This window comes from Lolium rigidum, chromosome 5 (genome assembly GCF_022539505.1).
Source record: "Lolium rigidum isolate FL_2022 chromosome 5, APGP_CSIRO_Lrig_0.1, whole genome shotgun sequence".
In the NCBI taxonomy this organism is placed as follows: Eukaryota; Viridiplantae; Streptophyta; class Magnoliopsida; order Poales; family Poaceae; genus Lolium; species Lolium rigidum.
Genome location: NC_061512.1, coordinates 22,083,390 through 22,100,906, shown reverse-complemented (window position 1 = coordinate 22,100,906; position 17,517 = coordinate 22,083,390). Strand labels below are relative to the sequence as shown.

Sequence of the window (17,517 nt, the reverse complement as noted above, 5' to 3'; positions counted from 1 at the left end):
TTTAATTAAAATTCAATAATTAGTAAAAACTTCCAAAAGTAAATAAAAACCAGTAAGTAAATAAGTAAAACATTAAAATTAATTTTTATTTACTATTAACTTATTAAATCCTTATTAAAAGGATTTAAACCCTAATTAATAATTACCTTAATTATTAATTCTTTAAAAATAATAAAAGGACAAATCCAATATTATTTTAATTCCAAAGTTATTAATAACTTCAACTTTATAAATGAAGTTATTAATCCAAGAATTATAGGGTAATTAAGAAACCCTAGTTCCATTAGAAACAAAGTGATAACTTCATCATTTCATGTGTAATCCTAAAACCCTAATGCCATTTAGACCTAGATCCATTACTTCTTATGAACCCTAAATTGTTCCCAAACCTAAACCTAAGTAACATGTGATCATGTTACTTCACCAAGTAAACATAGATTCATATCTAGCAACTAAATACTAGTTCAAATCCACATAAAATATGGGAACCCTATTACTACCAATTAGCATTCCATGTGCTCATCTTCATCAGACCTAGATAATTAAGTAGGGCTAATCAAGCGTAAACCCTAGATCCTATTACCAAAGCCATCATCCTTATTCATTCCTATTTAGCATCACACCATTGTGATGAACCCTAACAGCAACCATACCTACTATTTTACTTTACATAACCCTCGTTCCACTAAAACCTACTAGTGTGAGATACTTATGAACCATCCTATTTAGAAACCAGCCATTCCCTACTTAGAGATTCAATGGCTAGTACAAGACAATCTCAACCCTAATTGATATACTTCTTATTACTTAAGAAGTATGTTCTTCAAAAGTTATTCTCTTGAATGAAATAAAGAATCATCACCAATCCTACTCATAAGGACCCATAAACCCTAGCTAGCTATCACCAAACAAGGTATACCAACCATGATAGCAACCATGGATAATTAATTGCTTGAGTTGCTCATGCTTAAGTACAACCAATCAAGCCTAGTTGCTGAAGAATCCAACTATGTTGTGATCCATCTTATACCTACCCAGAAACTACTTGGAACCAGAATAAATTATAGCAAACCACGAACCCAATTATCATACTTATTCTTTATTAAAGAACATGTTCTTCAAAAGTTATTCTTTTGAAGAATATGATAAGTAATCATTAACCATGCCATATAATACTAAAACTGACAATTGTTCTTTACATGTTAACATCATGCCAAATATCATTCTTTGTGTGTTCAATTGATTACTATGCTTTATTATCCACCTGTCCATGATACCAAGTAATCCTACCTGAATAAGAACTTTGTTTGTGAATCACCCTAAAAGTGCAACACATCCTAAACAAATCATTCCAATTCACTAATCCTAAATCATCGGGGTTAGGTCACGCTTAGAGCGATTGCATCTCATACTTATGCATTATTGCATCCTTGCCAATCTTTTAAACATCGTCCTTATCGGACGATGATGCTATTTCGGAATCTGGAGTTATTACGTATCGAAGACCTTGTCTGCATAATCATGCAGTCAAGAAAGGCAAGTTCATCGCTTGCTCATGTCATTTGAGTATCTTTGTCAAATTACTTGCAAAGTATTATGATTATCACTATTGCATAAAAACCAAAACCACTATTTTCATAACTATGAATATGACTATGTGGTGGGCAATGGAACCATGGATTGTGTTGATATGGTGGAGGTTCCATTGCACGGGTTTATATCCATCTAGGATTAAACAACAAATGTCGCCGATGATTCTTGTGCCGTAATACCCGTGTTAACCATAAGATCCGGAGTGGGACGGAGTAGTCAAAAGTGTTTCCACCTCTCGTTCATCAACGGATGCGCTTACCGTAGCAGCTTGTGTCCGGCGGAACAACCGGAGGGTGGGGATCCCATTCTAATTCCCCACGGTAAAGCATTGCTTGCCGTAGCGGTTGTGTCTTGCGGAACAACCGGAGGGTGGGGATCCCATTCTAATTCCCCACGGTAATGCGGTCTATGATGGGTTGCAGCCACCGGCGTAGGAGTGTATGGTAAGAGCCCAAGCATCGTTGTCGTGGTCGGGGTCCACCCCGAAATTACGGGAATAATGGGACCGACGTGGACCCGGTGGTCGGCGCATGCAACAAAGGGTGGGTGTTCGAGGTAGCGGAGGAACATGATTGGCTAGACCTTATACCGGGCCTCACACCATAGGAAGTGTGGACAAGCTCGCAGACTTGGTTGGCACCAAGGTTAAGATCTCTTATGGGTAAAGCAACACACCTCTGCAGAGTGTAACGAACTGTGACCAGTCACTCCTCGTTCCGGGATATGGAACTGCGAACGCGGCCGGAAAGGAGCTCCATGAAGTTCTAGTAAACCGGTGAAGGCTGACGGACATAGTTCTTAAGAATAAAAGCAACCTTTTGAAGAAATGGTTATAAAACCTGCATTGGTATTAGACTTTCTGGTCTAATGCTGTAGCTAGTGCATTAAACACCTCTTTCCTATAATGAACTTGTTGAGTACGCTCGTACTCATCCCACTCTTAAATCCCCTGCTTAGATATGGAGGCATCGAAGGAGGATCTACGAGTGCAACTCGAAGGCCGAGGAGTCAACAACTACTTCACGAGACGAGATCCCGTCGGAAGAGTCGATACCACATACATCAAGGAGAAAACCTAGTTTAGCTATAGAAGGGAACTAGCTTCCTAAACCTAGCTCCTATTTAGCTAGAATCTATTCATAGCCCTATAGCTAGTCAAATACTCTACAAATAGAGTTCGTGATAGGATTAGACTACGAGACGTTCTTCTGGAGTTTATTTGCAGTTTTACCTCATTGTAAAGTAGGAGGCTGTGATGATCTTATGTAACAGAGTCTGTGATGTAATTCTATAGACATACCTTGGACCCGCATATGTTTCTGTTGTACCACTCTGAGCGATATAATACTAGTGGAACGGTGTTTCATTGGTGTTATATCAGACTTGCATACTACACCATGCAGTGGTATGCCGGGTCACCACAACTACTATTGACGATTATTAATTATTAATAGGCAAGTAGAATTTCGTAGAAAAAAGGTAGTGTTTTCTTAATCTACATTAAACTAGATAACTAGATAATGCTTTCAAACCTAAGTACAGGTCACACATGACGCATGAAACTACAAAGCCTGTATACAGTTAAGCAGTGCATGGCGCCGCACGAGCAGTGGCGTGCATATGCTTGCATGAGATATCTACAGGCTGCTAGCTCGCGCGCTATTAGGTACCCAGGGTCCGGCCGGGCAGCAGAACAGTTCTAGCTAGCACACACTGGCATGCAGCAGCGAGATATATATTCATGCAGCACCATATATCCATGCCACTGTCGCGGCGACGACCCGGGCGCTGCTGGCGCGTCAGCCAGGGGCGCGCGACTACGCGAGCCAGCAACGTGCAAAACATCCTAATCCCAGCCTAGGCTTCTCACACACGACCCCTGGTTGGTACGAGCTCAGCGTCACCACCACATTTCCTGTCCCCTTTATATCCTTGCCCTCTACACGGGCAAACACCCGTATTTCAAACCCACCACTTTGACATACGCTAGCTCGAGCTGAGAGTTGCCGTGCGTGTTCGTCTACCGATCTTCTCCGCTTCTCTCCTCGTCGGCGTTAGGGTTTTATACGTGTTGGTTGAGCGGTCGCTAGCTAGCTAGCTCGGTGATAGTTAGATGGAAGGAGGAGGAGGAGGAGGAGATAAGGGAGGGGCGGCGTCGAAGACGAAGAGCTCCAAGAAGGAGGAGGAGAGCCTGCCGCCGGGGTTCAGGTTCCACCCCACGGACGAGGAGCTCATCACCTACTACCTCCGCGGCAAGATCGCCGACGGCAGCTTCACCGCCAGGGCCATCACCGAGGTTGACCTCAACAAGTGCGAGCCATGGGATCTACCCGGTAAATACTTAATCAAATACTACGTCAGTGCATGCGTGCATGTCTGCACGACCAGTTCCGTTTCGTGAATTCTGAGCTATATATTTCTCCTACCATGTGTGCATCTGTGGGTAACTTCTGCACCGTGCGTGTAATTTATTTTGTTCTGAAGAAGGATTATTTTTACTCTTGAAGAAGATAACTAAGTTGTGCATCATCATATAGCATGTCATAGTTTGACTAGCTATGTGCACATCATATAGCAAATTAACTTCGTTTTCCAAATATGTCCCGTTTGAAGCAAACGGAAAAGAGAGCTATATATATAAGACTTTGGAGAATTGGAACAAGATTCATGTGGTGCTGTTTGGAACAAAGGAATTGCCCGTCGGGGCTTATTTAAAATTCTTATGACTTTTGTATCAGAATAAACATGAAATTGACACGGTCACAGCATGTATTCTTCTCCTTGTAACTAAGCTTTAATTCATGTGTGTGTTTTATTTTTGACATTTTTTAAGTTTTCTTGTTCTTGCTTTCTCCAATTCATGTGCTTTAAACGAGGGCCATGTGTTTGCATGAGGGGTATTCCAGGCCTCAGCCGTTTGAAACAAGCAAAAACGTGTGGATTCTGGAGGATTGGGTTCCTATTAAAACAAATTATAGTGCCGTTTGGAACAAAGAAATAACCCTCTAGGGTTGGTATTTATCTTAAGTAAAATTGTTTTCAATCCTAACTTGTTAATTCACATGGAATTCTTTGGTTGCTGTTCAGCCCTTTGCTTAGTTACTACCTAAGTATTTCATGATATATTTTTTGAGTTGACGTAACTTCAAATGTATAACAAGTACAATCCTCTATCAATTAAATTTTCAGAGAAGGCGAAGATGGGAGAAAAAGAGTGGTATTTCTTCAGTCTTAGAGACCGCAAGTACCCGACCGGTGTGCGCACGAACCGTGCAACTAATGCTGGTTACTGGAAGACAACGGGGAAAGATAAGGAAATTTTCACTGGACAGCCACCGGCTACACAAGAGCTAGTAGGAATGAAGAAAACACTAGTCTTCTACAAGGGAAGAGCTCCAAGAGGTGAAAAATCCAACTGGGTCATGCATGAGTATCGACTCCACTTGAAGTCAACTTCTAAATCAAACAAGGTATTCCTTATTTTTACGATTTGTACCGGAGAAAAATCTTTTCACATTGTGCAATGCTAATATATATGTGACAATATGGCAGGATGAGTGGGTTGTATGCCGCATCTTCGCCAAGAGTCCCGGTGTCAAGAAATACCCTTCAAACAACACGCACTCTCGGTCCCACCACCCATACTCACTTGACATGGTCCCACAATTCCTTCCTACTCTACTGCAACATGACCTATTCACCCGTGGGCATCACCCTTACATGAGCCCTGCTGACTTAGTGGAGCTCTCTCGCTTTGCTAGGGGTACGCCGGGGTTGCACCCACACATCCAACCACACCCCGTGTACATGAACCCCGCGGCACCATTCACACTATCCAACCTCAACCTCAACCTTGGAGCCCCATCGCCGGCCACGCCAATGCCGCCACAACATGTTCTCCATGCCATGTCAATGCCGATGAACCAGCAAATAGGTGTTACTAACCAGGCGGCGACGATGGAGCATATGGTTAGCAATGGTGTTATCCCACTGAATGGAGGGGATGGAGGTTTTGGCCCAGATGCAGCTACAGGAGGCGCCGGGATTAGGTACCAGAATTTGGACGTAGATCAGATGGTGGAGAGGTACTGGCCTGGTAGTTACTGAACATGTAGGGTGTAACACGCTTTGGGGGGTGCCAAAGAATTGTTGTAGTATACGTAGAGCAGGTGATCTCGGTGATCTTGATCTAGTCCGTCGTTGTATCATCCATCATTAACTAATTATAAAGTTATCTCTGCCATCCGTTTTTGTAACCTTCAGATTAGTTATAATTGTGATCTTCCTTGTAGAAATCAGATGATTGTTTTGCTTCAACTAATTGCATGTACACCTAAGAGCTTCCTAAGCTGATAAATAGTACTCCGTACTCCACATCAATTTTTAATAATTGTATGCATGCCGTATACTCAGATATTCATGTGCTTGGTCTTTTATTTTATCTAATAATGAGTGTTGTGAAAATCCTGATAGTCAAGCAAATTCAGAGGCCGTGAGCAGCAAAATGTGTGCATGACACAGAATTGGCTAGCGGTAAAAAAAACAGGGGCTAGGATTTCCGTAGCCAAGATACCAGAAATTACCGGTTCTGGAATGAAATTTGTGTTTCAAACTCTGAAACATTTAAGCATTCAGCTTCGGTTCTAGAGGAGCATGAACCACAAGTTCAGAAAGAGGACCAGGCGCGGGAAGACATTGGGAAAAAACGTGGGTTTAGGTTGAACTAACACCCAACCTAAATTGAACTAAACGTTTCTGGAGTATCAAGTATCAATAGGGAATTTTCGTATGAGAGGTACTGAAAAATCCAGTTACATGCTGGCAAGCGATCTACGGTAACCAAGTCCATGATCGCAGGTCTGTAGCAAAAAGATGATTCATCGGGATCAACGCACAAAAGTTCTCAAAGTGTGGGTTGAAGCAATGAGCACAAATTACACAAAGCTCAACACCTGAATAGACCAAAGTACTCCCTCTGATCAAAAATAAATGTCGGAGATTTAGTACAAACTTTATACGAGTACTGAAAATCACCAACACTTATTATGGATCGAAAGGAGTACTACAACAAATGACCAATGAAACGAATACCCACATAACCTCGTAATCCCCCAGTCAACAACGTGCTGATACAAAACAGCCACTACACTCCATGGGGTAAAAAATACAGCTCAAGTGTAGTACAGCTCCCAAATGATACACACAGCAACGTTCAGGGACGACCCTGGGTGTACTAAATTCGTGTGGGATCCAACAAACTCATCCAGGAAAGCTACATCCTCCTGCTTCCAATATCTGCACGGTACACAGCCAAAATATTATATTATGCCACGCCGAGATGGTCGGCTCTTAGTTCAAAGTTGTATCAGCAATTGGACATTCATGGCGTTCACTACTACTCAGGCAAAATATTACAACTGTTCGAATTAAGAACCTGAACTTCAACGATTTCAAGGAAACCACGCAAATTGTTCAGCTGACCAGAAATGTCTGATACCATCAAAGTCTATATACTCCCTCCATTCCAAATTAGTTGCCGTTGATTTATCTAGATTCGCATGTATTTACACACTAAAATGCATCTAGATACATGTGCGAATCTAGACAAACTTAAGTGAACTAATTTGGAATGGAGGGGGTATATAGCATATGAAGCTGATACTACTGATACCATAGGAACAAAGCTGTACCTTCTTCAACTACACTGTAGCAGGCCACTATCTAACACAAAGTGTTTGTCCATGGTCTCTATTTCTCAGCATGACGGCGCTTGTGTCTCCGATGGCCATGGTTGGCCTTTTCACTTCGTGGGGATTTCTTCTGCTTGCGGGTGCTGCATGAAAATGAAGGGATTGAAATCAAACATCAAGTACATTCAATTCATCTTAAGCCATGTGAAGCAACCGATTAGCTGAAACATCAGAAAAAAAAAAACTAACCAGAAGATTTCTGTTACAAGTATGTATAAAACATACACTGGCATAAGAAGCCAAGCAGAAGCCTACAAGAGAGATAAGATATTTAGGAAAATTTTACTTAATCAGTAGAAGCACATGCTATATTACTATATAAGCCGGTCAAATTCGTGTTTACCAGGTACCACACCAACTCCCCAGTCGCAAATTGTTTTAATAATTCATGTTGGTGCATGTAATCCAGGATAGTTGCTTGAGCCTGAAAAGGAAAATTGCTTCAGTTCAAAGTAAGTAGGAAGGTTAATTAAATTTAGAACTGCCTCATCCAGCCTATTTGATGAAAAAATGGCTGCAATTTTCTAACTCAGCAACAGTTAAGTATGCAAATTAGTAACAACAAATTCTCAACTACACATCTAAATGTGTGTTGGTGATGGCCAAACAGAAATCAAAGGACCTGCTCTAAGCTACCAAAAAGAAGAGTTTAAGAAGCACATCCAGTGTCAGGAGGTCTGGAATGCAAAGGTCAGCTTCGAAGGGCTTTTGCTCCTGCCACCTTCCAAAGCTTGACTTCTGGCATGATCCCATCAACCACAGGTTCAAACTGGCCTCGAGCTATTGAAAACGCTGTCATATCTGATATTCCAGATTCGCCAGCAGTGCGATTAGCTATCAGCAAGCTAATGCCCTTGGAATTTGCCCGTGTTCCAGCTGCTGCTGTGAGCAACCATGAGTTCAAAGCATCGGTAGTGGCGGGCGTGATCTCCTGCACTCCAAACTGGGACATCACAGGAAACAAACTAACCTATAGAAGGCGTAGCTCAGACATTGTTCTCCTCCTGATCAAACAGGAGGGCGGCAGGGCGTGGGAGACCACAACGGCAAAGGCATAATAAGTTTGAGGATGAAGAGATGTCAGCCAACCAATTACCTAAGGTGCACAAAGGAACCCTGTGAAAGTTCACATTGTGCCTCAATGCATTGGTACATAAAGGGGTTAAATTACAAGCCGAGACTAGGCCATAATGTCACATACGCGGCCATACGGCAGGGCAAAAACCAAGCCCGGGCTTCAGTATTGATGGCATCCAAGGGCTGTGCAAGATCGGGGTGTGTGCCTTCCAACTAAAACTGGAGAGGGGGAGAGGTAAATGGAAGGGGGAGGTATCTGCAAGATTCCTAGTAAGTCCAACCTGCTGCATTAAACTATAACTAACTGTGAAGTTATGGGGCTAAAAAGTCCATTAGATTAATTGATGATATGCATTCGATTAGGGAGCTGCAAAATGCATCGATGGTAGACTGCCATCTCAGGATAGGAAAAAAAAACAGTGGAAGTTATGCAAAATGCGGTGTTGTACAAGAATACATGAACAAAGATCACATAAACTACCCTACAGATTCAGCCAAGAATTTCTCAAAACTAAGAGTTAATGATAACTGAAGAATAAAAATGTCTAAACAATCAAGCATTAATATTTAATTGGAACCAAAAATCTGGAATATTTAAGAGAAGGGGAAATATTAAGAGAAAAAATACCTGCTCATGATATAAAGTAGCCGTCTCAAGAAACTTTTTAGAGTAAGGCTTCAGGGTGGTTTCAAGTTTCTTGACATGTGGTTTACTGGCCTTAGCAACTTGATCAATGTAGGGTTTGGATAGCTTCTTGGCCTCCTGAAAAAATATATTTGAACGACACAGATCAATATGTCAATAGCAATGTTTGTTATAACAACAAAAAATTGTGAGCAAAGTGTAAGACACATGCTGTCCCTCAAATTGCTGAACAAGCGGGATCTAATGTACCTGGAAATAGGGATTAGCAAATTGATGTGCCTTCAGAACATGAGGTGAGATGGCATCTCTTGATGCTTGATAAACCTCTACTGATTTTGCTGAGACCATTTGCATATAAGGTTCCGTGTTTGTCTTTGCAATGGCCCACTTCTCTTTAATAACAGGAATCCATTTCTTCAAGAATAAGAACATCATTGTTAGTGAAAATGAATAAAGATGTCAAAAGCTCACAACAATAAAATGCTTCATGATATCCATGTATACCAAGAATTGGCCATAGATGCATACACATATGGCGCATGCTTTACACTATAGATAAATATTATGCTTCTAACAATTTTCCTGAGCTACAACTTCAGGAACAAGTAAGAACAGTACCGTCTTGGCAGTGTGAATGTGAGGCTTGGCCCATTCCTTCACCTGCACTGATTTTTCTGATGCCTGCAGTGATTTAATTGGCAGGTTATGAACAATGAATACGTGATGTGTCTAGCTTGGCATATTTCATATATGTTTTAAGGAGGCACCTTCTGCAGCAAACTGTTGAAAGCGGGTTTCCCATGTTCGTTCCATTGACTTGACATTAACTCCTACATGATAACATGATGAGCATGTTGCAAGAATGTACACTAAGAGGAGGCATAAGTTGTAGGTCCACTCGTACCATTGAGCGAGCTGCATGTGTCGCTAACCAAGGTGGCAACCATGCCCCATGAACCTGCCAGAGAGTAACAATCAGTATGATACTTTTTTAGACTGAAAGCTCGAGCAGAGCCCGGCTTCAAATCAATAAAGCCACCAACGGCGGGTACAAGGTGTCCACAACAATCAGTATGATACTCGCCGTAATAATTTCAAGAAAGTACCAGGTGAGGTTAAGCGTATAATTGTCGACAGATGAATTACACCCATGACAGGAATAGTCACCATCATCAGGAATCAGCACCTTTCAATACACTGTCCAACAACAAAGGTGCACGCAAATGCAGGTACTCAACATGCTTGGTTCAGCGATTAAAAGTTAGTATTATTACCATTATGTAAGACTTCATGAAAACTACACTAGGCTGAGCTGGGCACTAAGTTGATTTGAAATGTGTTGTACAAAACAGCATGCCTGCTACGCCAAGATTGCGAAGCAAATAGACAATCCAGTCTAAAATCTATGTCCTGATACCTTATTGATATAATCAAATTCACATCAAGCTGACAACCAATGATAGGACAGTAGGTATGGGATGCAAAATTACCTCTCCGAGCTGCTCAGATTTCGTTGTTGTTTCTAACTGCACCCTCATCAGCTCCTCCTACAAACATGAGAACAATCAATTGAAGAGAATGCATCGCAGAACTGTAACAGAAAAATGTACCACAGAAGTCACATATATCACAAACCTCTGCAACTTTAAGAGCATGTTGGGTCTTCTGGACCCTACGCTTTTGCTCAGCACTTGTCTTTTGCAGCTATTAAGAAAATTTAAAACAGTATAAATATAAGGACAGTATTCACCAAACGAAAAAGGGCATTCAAGGGATATACCCCTGTTTCCACACAAAACATTATAGGTCAGCAAGAGATGAGCCTTACCCCATTTTTGGTTTAATTAAACAGAGCATGAGGCTCAGCTCTCCCTAAGGTCTAAGATAAAATAAAATAAAAAGAAAAAAAAAACACAAGTGATGATATTGATCTACCATGCAACCTATTGTATCAAAATATAGAATTTTGCACCATTGTCTAATTTTTTTCCTCAAATAGTATCATCAAATATGCAAAGTCATGCTGCAGATTTCAGGGCAAAGTTACTGTATAAAAGTTCTCCTTAAAAAGACTTATACTGGAGAAATTCCACCTAAAGAATTTTGTGACTCTTCTGTAGTATAGTTACATAATTACACTGTAATTACCATGAGCAAAGTAAATTGCAATTATTTACCAGCCTACCAGCATTCGGAATCACATGCAATACAGAAACCAGCAGCATTAACCATTGTTGACCTACTGTGATGAAGCATTTATCTCCTTTTTAATCATATAAGAAATCCATGAAGTCAGAATTGTGGAAACAACACAATAGGTTGATACCAACATAAAGAAGAGAAGTATTTCAACGACAACACAACAGGACAGACTCACAAAGTATTTCACGCTGAGCGAATGGAACCTTTCCAAGAATTGATACCCACATAAAGAATAGAAGTTGTGGATTAACAGAGAAGACAGCCACGGTTGCGCACTTACTCTCTCCAGCTTAGCATTCAGCTCCTGCACTTTCTTCTCCGCATCGCTAGCCCTGGCCTCCATAGTTGCCTTTTTGTTGTTTTGTGCAGCAATGTCATTCTTGAGCTTCTCAATCTGGAAGCGGCAGGATCAGAAACCACAAACTCTAATTGTTGCACCCATTTTACGGTGCTCTGTATGCGGTATTGCACACTACCTGGTTCTGAAGCTCAATAGCCCGGGCCTTGGCCTTGCCTGCCTGCTCCTCTGCAGCTGCAGATCTCTTCGACTGTGTAAAGCAGCAGTAAATGAGCATAATTTCTTCAACAGGTTACGGCAAAAAAAGACTAAGAAGTATATTGTCGATGGTAACATATACCTGGAGGGAAGCTATCTCACTCTGCAGAGTAGCAATGTTCTGCGACATCTCCCCAACGACAGTTTCCAGTGTTTCAATGCCGCCATCCTTGCTCTTCAACTCCTCGGTCTTCGCCACAATGCTGGCCTCTGCTGGGTGGCAATAGTTTGACACTTTCAGTAAGGAATCAGGTGGCACAAATACATTTTGCGATGACTAGAAATTGATTTGACAGAACACAGTGCCTAAACACAATTTATTTCACTTAGTAGCTAAAGTTATTTTGACCCAAGGCATGCCCATGGCGAAACTCTTCAAAGCCAAACTAATCGGATCCTTGACCCTAGAAGCTTCTCCCTGCATTTTAGTTGTTGCCCAAACAAGGGCAACTAATTCGATGGCGAGTTCCAGCCCCCTTACAAAATGGCACTGCCTCAGGAGTGGACTGAATGGCATATCTGGCTCTAATTAAGCAAGGGAAAGCTGTAGGGCTGTGCACCGAGAAGGCGTTTGCCCAACATTGCAATCGTTTAACAAGACGAAACGATGATTCCTTAGCCTCTATCACCGATTCCTGTTCAGCACCAGAGCCATGAGCCACCGAACCAGTCTGCTCCCTAATCAGCAAAATCCGACTCCTAGGTCGTCAAACCGCGGTAGGACCTAGTCCGCCAGATCAAGCCAACTCTAAAACCCTAGCAAACCCCCCATCGGACTAAGCAGAACCGAAGGGAGCAGGGCAGCAACCGAATCGAGCGGAGCCGTGTGAGAGAGGCGCACGCACCTAGGGCGGAGACCTTCGCCCTGAGCTCGGCCGCGAGCGCCGCCACCTCCTCCTGCGCCCTCGCCTTCGCCGCGATCTCATCCGGCCCCACGCCCTCCTGCGCCGCCGCCCCGGCGACCGCGAGCAGCAGCACCAGCAGCGCCGCCGCCGCCGCGGCGGGGAGCCTCGGGATCCGCATCCCGCAGATCGGGGAACACTCGGCGGCGCCGCCTAGGAAGGAAGGAGGAGTGCTGGGCTGGTGGTAGCTTCGCTCCGTCCTGGGAGCCAGCGAGCGAGCGCGGATGGTTTTTAAGTTGGAGCACGTGGGCGTGGACGCCGGCTGGCGGGGACAGGGTGCGCGGCACGTGCGCCGCTGTCCGTGCTGTGCCGCCTGCATCTGGGCTGGCACACTGCCTGGTGGGCCCCTGGTTCCTGCCTCATTTACAGCTGGGCTACATGCGTCGGGACTCGGTCACTGTCTGGTGGGGCCCAGGAACATTCTGGTCACGTCGCCTGGCGGTGAGAAGCAGCAGCTCCATGGTGGCGCGGGGCTGGCATTGGTGCCGGCGACCGGGTCCTATACACCGCTTTTAGCGATGCCACCTCACGCAATAATACGCCGCCTTGGCAAATCGCCGCCTCCACATGATCTCCACACGCCTCCCAACCATCCCTCTAATCCCCTCGCACCCGCTTCTTCTCCAGCGCCGACAAGGCCCCACCCACCCCTAAACCCTAAGTTTTCCGCCTCACCTTCGTCGGTGACGATGCCGCCAGCCATGCAAACCCCGTTGTCACCAAGGGCAGGCACGCGGGGGTACGTGACGTGAGGCTTCAAGGCCGCAACGGGCGGCATACAGGATTTGCCGACCGGTGACAGTGTTTGTCCGATGGCAAGGCGCTACGATCAGGCCCGGAAGCCCATTTACTATGGTCCAAAAAGAAACTGTCTGCTGGCCCACGAATGGGCTTTTTGCTCTTCTTGGTTCAGTTAGGAACTTATTATGCAAGCTTTCAACATTCTGTGAAGGATGAATTTTTTTTTTGTCATTGTTGAAATAAAAGGGCGACGAATCTTTGTGTGATGACTGCTGCTTTGATTTGCATCAGTCTGTGTGCAAGATAAGTTATCGGATCGCTGTTCTTTGTTTCTATCGCTCGGTTAGTTCCGTCCAAGACGTGTTCTCATGTTCGTCATGGCATCATGGGGATAGATGATTCTTGATCAAGTTTTGCTCACGTGTGTGTGTGTGGTGTGTAGCGCCTATTACCATGTAGTGGCCTAGTGGGTCTTCCCCTGTTGGTGAGATAGACAATTGGGAATTCCTTCAAGATTGATACCACTTTTTAAAGAGAGTTTCCTCTCGGATTTCTATTATAGAAACCACAGTTGTTCACTACAAGAACTGAAAGAAAAGAAAACTAAGTAACAACTAGTTCTATCTAGCAGGGAAGTACTAGTTCTATCTAGCAGGGAAGGGCGCTAAGCTGACGCTACCCAGAGTTAAAAGGACCTCAAAAGAAACAACACCCGGACATGCCCAGGGGACAGGGGATCATTTTCCACCATCGACCAAATGCAGAAACTTACTGCACCACCAGAACAACACCCAAAACAAGAGCTAGCTTTACTATCTAATTCTGTTGCCAAAAGGACTATCTACACTTCAGTTGCCCACATCTATCTAATCCATCACTTCAAGCCATAAACCTGGAAACATCAACTCTCCAACCATGTGGACCTCGGAACACTTCATTTGCCACCTGCTCAAAGAGTTTTTACTCCCTGCACCGGTTCCTCTCCGCTTTCCTGCTCTTTCTGCAAAAGTTACCGAAGCATTTAAGACAACATGAATAAGAACAAAAGGATCTAGTATTCTCTTATTTTCAAATCAAGCTTCACTTCTGAAACTCCAAACTCTCCAGAAAACAGCAACAATGCTAAGGACATCAGCAACTAATATTCCTTTATCAAAACATATGTTGCATAATCTTGGATAACTAAGTTTCAAGTTAAGTACGATGGTTAATTAGATGTATATATAGTTGCCTGACCCTGAAAAGGAAAATCCTTTGATTCTTTGATTATGTGCGGTGAATCTTCCGGCCAGTTTACCATAGTTGCTTATAGCTGCGACAAAAGGTATATAGTTCAAGGAAAGTAGGAAGGTTAATTCAATTTAGTGCCTTCTTGTCCAGCCTATTGGATGACAAAAGAGTGCGACTCAGCAACAATATCTAAGCACGTGCACGATAAGTTTGAGGACTAAGGCAGTATTAGACTCAACCAATTAACTATGGTGCACAAAAGATACACAAAAAGTTTATATTGTTTTTAAGAAAACGCAAGAGCTTTGTGTCTCAATGAATTGATAGAGAAACGGGCATCAGTACCGACTGTGCAAATTGGCATGAGGTGTAGCTAGTGTGTGTTGCTTGATATTTGATCTCACATTTGCTGCCCAACTCTTGTATCTATTTGCTTATCCTCCCAATGAAAAATGTGCAAAGTGCAAACGAGAGAAGGGGGTTTAATTACTAGCCTAGACCTTGCCATACTACCACACACACACATAGGGGGTTGCAGCTAAGGCTCCAGTCGAAAATCAAGCCTGAGGTGGGGGTGCCCATCCTCCCAGAGTCACAGTAACTAAAGAGGAGATGCAGGGGGTGCGGTATATGCAAGAATTCCTGCTATGTCAGACCCACTGCATTATACTATAACTAACTGCAAAGAAAAGTGGAGGTTATAGATGAAGTGATCAGCCATGAAGGCATATATAACAAATGTATGAATTAGGATAACCTCAAATCCTACAGATTAAGCCAAGAGTTTAACACCACAAAAGAAACAGGAATAACGGTAACAGCAGCATACAAGTGTCTAAAACAACCAATCAATAATATTTAACTGGAACTGAAAATCTAGAATATTTAACAGAAGTAGAATAATTAAGAGAAGAAATACCTGCTGTTGATATAAATTAGCTGTCCCAAGAAACTTTTCATATGCACTGCCTGCTTTGTCAGTGTAAGGTTTCAGGGTGGTTTTAAGCTTCTCAACATGTGGTTTACTGGCCTTAGCAACTTGATCAATATAAGGTTTGGATAACTTCTTGGCTTCCTGAAAATATATTCAAACAACATAGATCAATGATTAACAGTAGTGTTCAATACTACAGCAACTAAAAAAAACCCTATGACCCAGTGTAAAAGGAGGATCTAGTGTACCTGGAAATAGGGATCAGCAAATTCATGTGCCTTCAGAGCATGAGCTGAGATAGCATCCCTTGATGCTTGATAAACCTCTACTGATTTTGCTGGGACCATTTGCACATAAGGTTCCGTGTTTGTCTTTGCTGTAGCCCAATTCTCTTTAATAACAGGAATCCATTTCTTCAAGAGTGAAAACATTATCGTCAATGACAGTGAATAATGACACCAAGAGCTCACAACATTAAGATCTTAATATCCACGAATACCAAGAATTAGCCATGAACACATCCACATATCATGCATGTTTTACATTTTAGATAATCTTTATGCTTCTACAAACTTGTTACAAATCCAGAAACAAATAAGAACAGTACCGTCTTGGCAGTTTCCACGTGGGGCTTGGCCCATTCCTTTGCCTGCAGTGATTTAATAGACAGGTTATAAACAACAAAGAAATAATGCATTCAGCTTGGCATATTTCATTTCAGAAAAGTTTAAGCTAGGAGGTACCTTCTGCAGTAAGCTGTTGACATCAGGTTTCCCATGTTCATTCTGAAGAGTAGCAATGTTCTGTAATATCGCTCCGGTAGCCTTTTCCAGTGTTTCAGTGCACTCCAGGGTAATCGCGACGATGCTCGCCTCTGCTAGGTGACAATAGTTTGACAGTTTCAGAAAGGATCAGGTGGCACAAACGCATTTTTGTGAGAAATACAAATTGATTTGCTGCCACGACTAGAAATTGATTCGGCCTGAACGCAGCTTCTCAGTTCTCAGACAATTTATTTCACTTCCTAACTAAAACTAATTCACCCAAAGACATGCCTATGGCGAACCTCCTCAAAATCAAACTAAACATGTCATTTACCCTAGAAGCCCCGTCCTGTGTTTTAATCGTGGTCCAAGAGAGGGGAACTAGTTGGATGTGAGTTCCAGTCCTCCTCCAAGATGACACTGGCCAGTAGGATGAATCATATCTGATTATGTGGCTCTAATTAAGCAAGGGAACACTGCTGGACTATTAGGAGCATCTCGAAGGCTTTTGACCAACAATGCCACTAATCATGAACTTTGTAAGGCACAGAACAATCTGCTCCCTAATCACCCAATCCGTTCCCTAGCTCACAAAATCGCGGAAGGACCTAGTCTATCAGTTGAAATCTCCAAAACATAAAACCCTAGTAAACCCCACCAAACGAAAGCAGTAGCAGCATGCACCAACCACGGCCCAAACGGAATCGAGCAATGTAAGCACGCACCTAGGGCGGCGACCTTGGCCCTGAGCTTCCCGAGCTCGGTCGCGAGCACCGCCTCCTCCTCATTGGCCCTCGCCTTCCCCGCGATCTCCTCCGGCCCCACATCCCCCGCAACCGCCGCCGCCCCAGCTACGACGAGCAGCAGCACTAGCAGCGCCGCCGCCGCGGCCAGCCTATGGATCCGCATCCCGCAGATCGGAAAATACTCGGATTCGCCTAGGAAGGAAGGAGGAGTTCTAGGATTGTAGCTTGGCTTCGCTCCTCGGAGCCAACCCAGAACGTCTTTTAAGAGGGAGCACTGCCCGGTGGGGCCGGAGAGATCAAGGTGGGTTTGGCCTGTGCGTCCAAGATTGCTCTACCCAAAAAAAAAAATCGAGAATACAGCTCTACCTAAATTTTG

The 17,517-nt window shown here is 43.4% G+C and overlaps 3 protein-coding genes and 1 long non-coding RNA gene across 4 annotated transcripts; 1 reads left to right on the top strand and 3 right to left on the bottom strand.

Moving 5' to 3' along the window:
* The first annotated feature begins 3,691 nt into the window (after positions 1-3,691).
* Positions 3,692-5,794, top strand: LOC124653626 (NAC domain-containing protein 92-like). Its single transcript, XM_047192689.1, has 3 exons — positions 3,692-3,926; positions 4,783-5,063; positions 5,146-5,794. Exons 1-3 carry the CDS (start codon positions 3,707-3,709, stop codon positions 5,698-5,700), a joined length of 1,056 nt encoding a protein of 351 aa, XP_047048645.1. The 5' UTR covers positions 3,692-3,706; the 3' UTR covers positions 5,701-5,794.
* A 1,495-nt stretch (positions 5,795-7,289) lies between these two features.
* On the bottom strand, positions 7,290-7,785 carry LOC124654158. Its single transcript, XR_006988235.1, has 3 exons — positions 7,687-7,785; positions 7,533-7,594; positions 7,290-7,426 (listed from the first exon to the last, which is right to left on the bottom strand). It is a non-coding gene; the product is annotated as an uncharacterized LOC124654158 (long non-coding RNA).
* Positions 7,786-8,034: 249 nt separating this feature from the next.
* On the bottom strand, positions 8,035-13,504 carry LOC124655713. The gene is made up of 12 exons (XM_047194566.1): positions 13,402-13,504; positions 11,907-12,037; positions 11,745-11,816; positions 11,549-11,662; positions 10,702-10,770; positions 10,557-10,613; positions 9,971-10,024; positions 9,834-9,896; positions 9,685-9,747; positions 9,316-9,480; positions 9,049-9,183; positions 8,035-8,286 (listed from the first exon to the last, which is right to left on the bottom strand). The coding sequence occupies exons 1-12, from the start codon at positions 13,502-13,504 to the stop codon at positions 8,035-8,037; spliced, it is 1,278 nt and encodes a 425-aa protein (XP_047050522.1).
* Positions 13,505-14,017: 513 nt separating this feature from the next.
* On the bottom strand, positions 14,018-17,304 carry LOC124655712. The gene is made up of 6 exons (XM_047194565.1): positions 17,121-17,304; positions 16,375-16,505; positions 16,239-16,280; positions 15,880-16,044; positions 15,617-15,772; positions 14,018-14,467 (listed from the first exon to the last, which is right to left on the bottom strand). Exons 1-6 carry the CDS (start codon positions 17,302-17,304, stop codon positions 14,417-14,419), a joined length of 729 nt encoding a protein of 242 aa, XP_047050521.1. The 3' UTR covers positions 14,018-14,416.
* Positions 17,305-17,517: the final 213 nt, after the last annotated feature.

Excerpts from the sequence above, each read along its gene's own strand:
- LOC124655712 (XM_047194565.1), bottom strand. The coding sequence starts at position 17,304 with ATGCGGATCCATAGGCTGGCCGCGGCGGCGGCGCTGCTAGTGCTGCTG. Across the intron at positions 16,281-16,374 it reads TCAACAGCTTACTGCAGAAG|GCAAAGGAATGGGCCAAGCC; the intron begins GTACCTCCTAGC and ends AAATCACTGCAG. Across the intron at positions 16,045-16,238 it reads ACGTGGAAACTGCCAAGACG|AAATGGATTCCTGTTATTAA; the intron begins GTACTGTTCTTA and ends TCACTCTTGAAG.
- LOC124653626 (XM_047192689.1), top strand. The coding sequence starts at position 3,707 with ATGGAAGGAGGAGGAGGAGGAGGAGATAAGGGAGGGGCGGCGTCGAAG. Across the intron at positions 3,927-4,782 it reads CGAGCCATGGGATCTACCCG|AGAAGGCGAAGATGGGAGAA; the intron begins GTAAATACTTAA and ends TTAAATTTTCAG. Across the intron at positions 5,064-5,145 it reads CAACTTCTAAATCAAACAAG|GATGAGTGGGTTGTATGCCG; the intron begins GTATTCCTTATT and ends ACAATATGGCAG.
- LOC124655713 (XM_047194566.1), bottom strand. The coding sequence starts at position 13,504 with ATGCCGCCCGTTGCGGCCTTGAAGCCTCACGTCACGTACCCCCGCGTG. Across the intron at positions 9,897-9,970 it reads CACATGCAGCTCGCTCAATG|GAGTTAATGTCAAGTCAATG; the intron begins GTACGAGTGGAC and ends GTTATCATGTAG. Across the intron at positions 8,287-9,048 it reads CTACTTTATATCATGAGCAG|TTTGGAGTGCAGGAGATCAC; the intron begins GTATTTTTTCTC and ends GTGATGTCCCAG.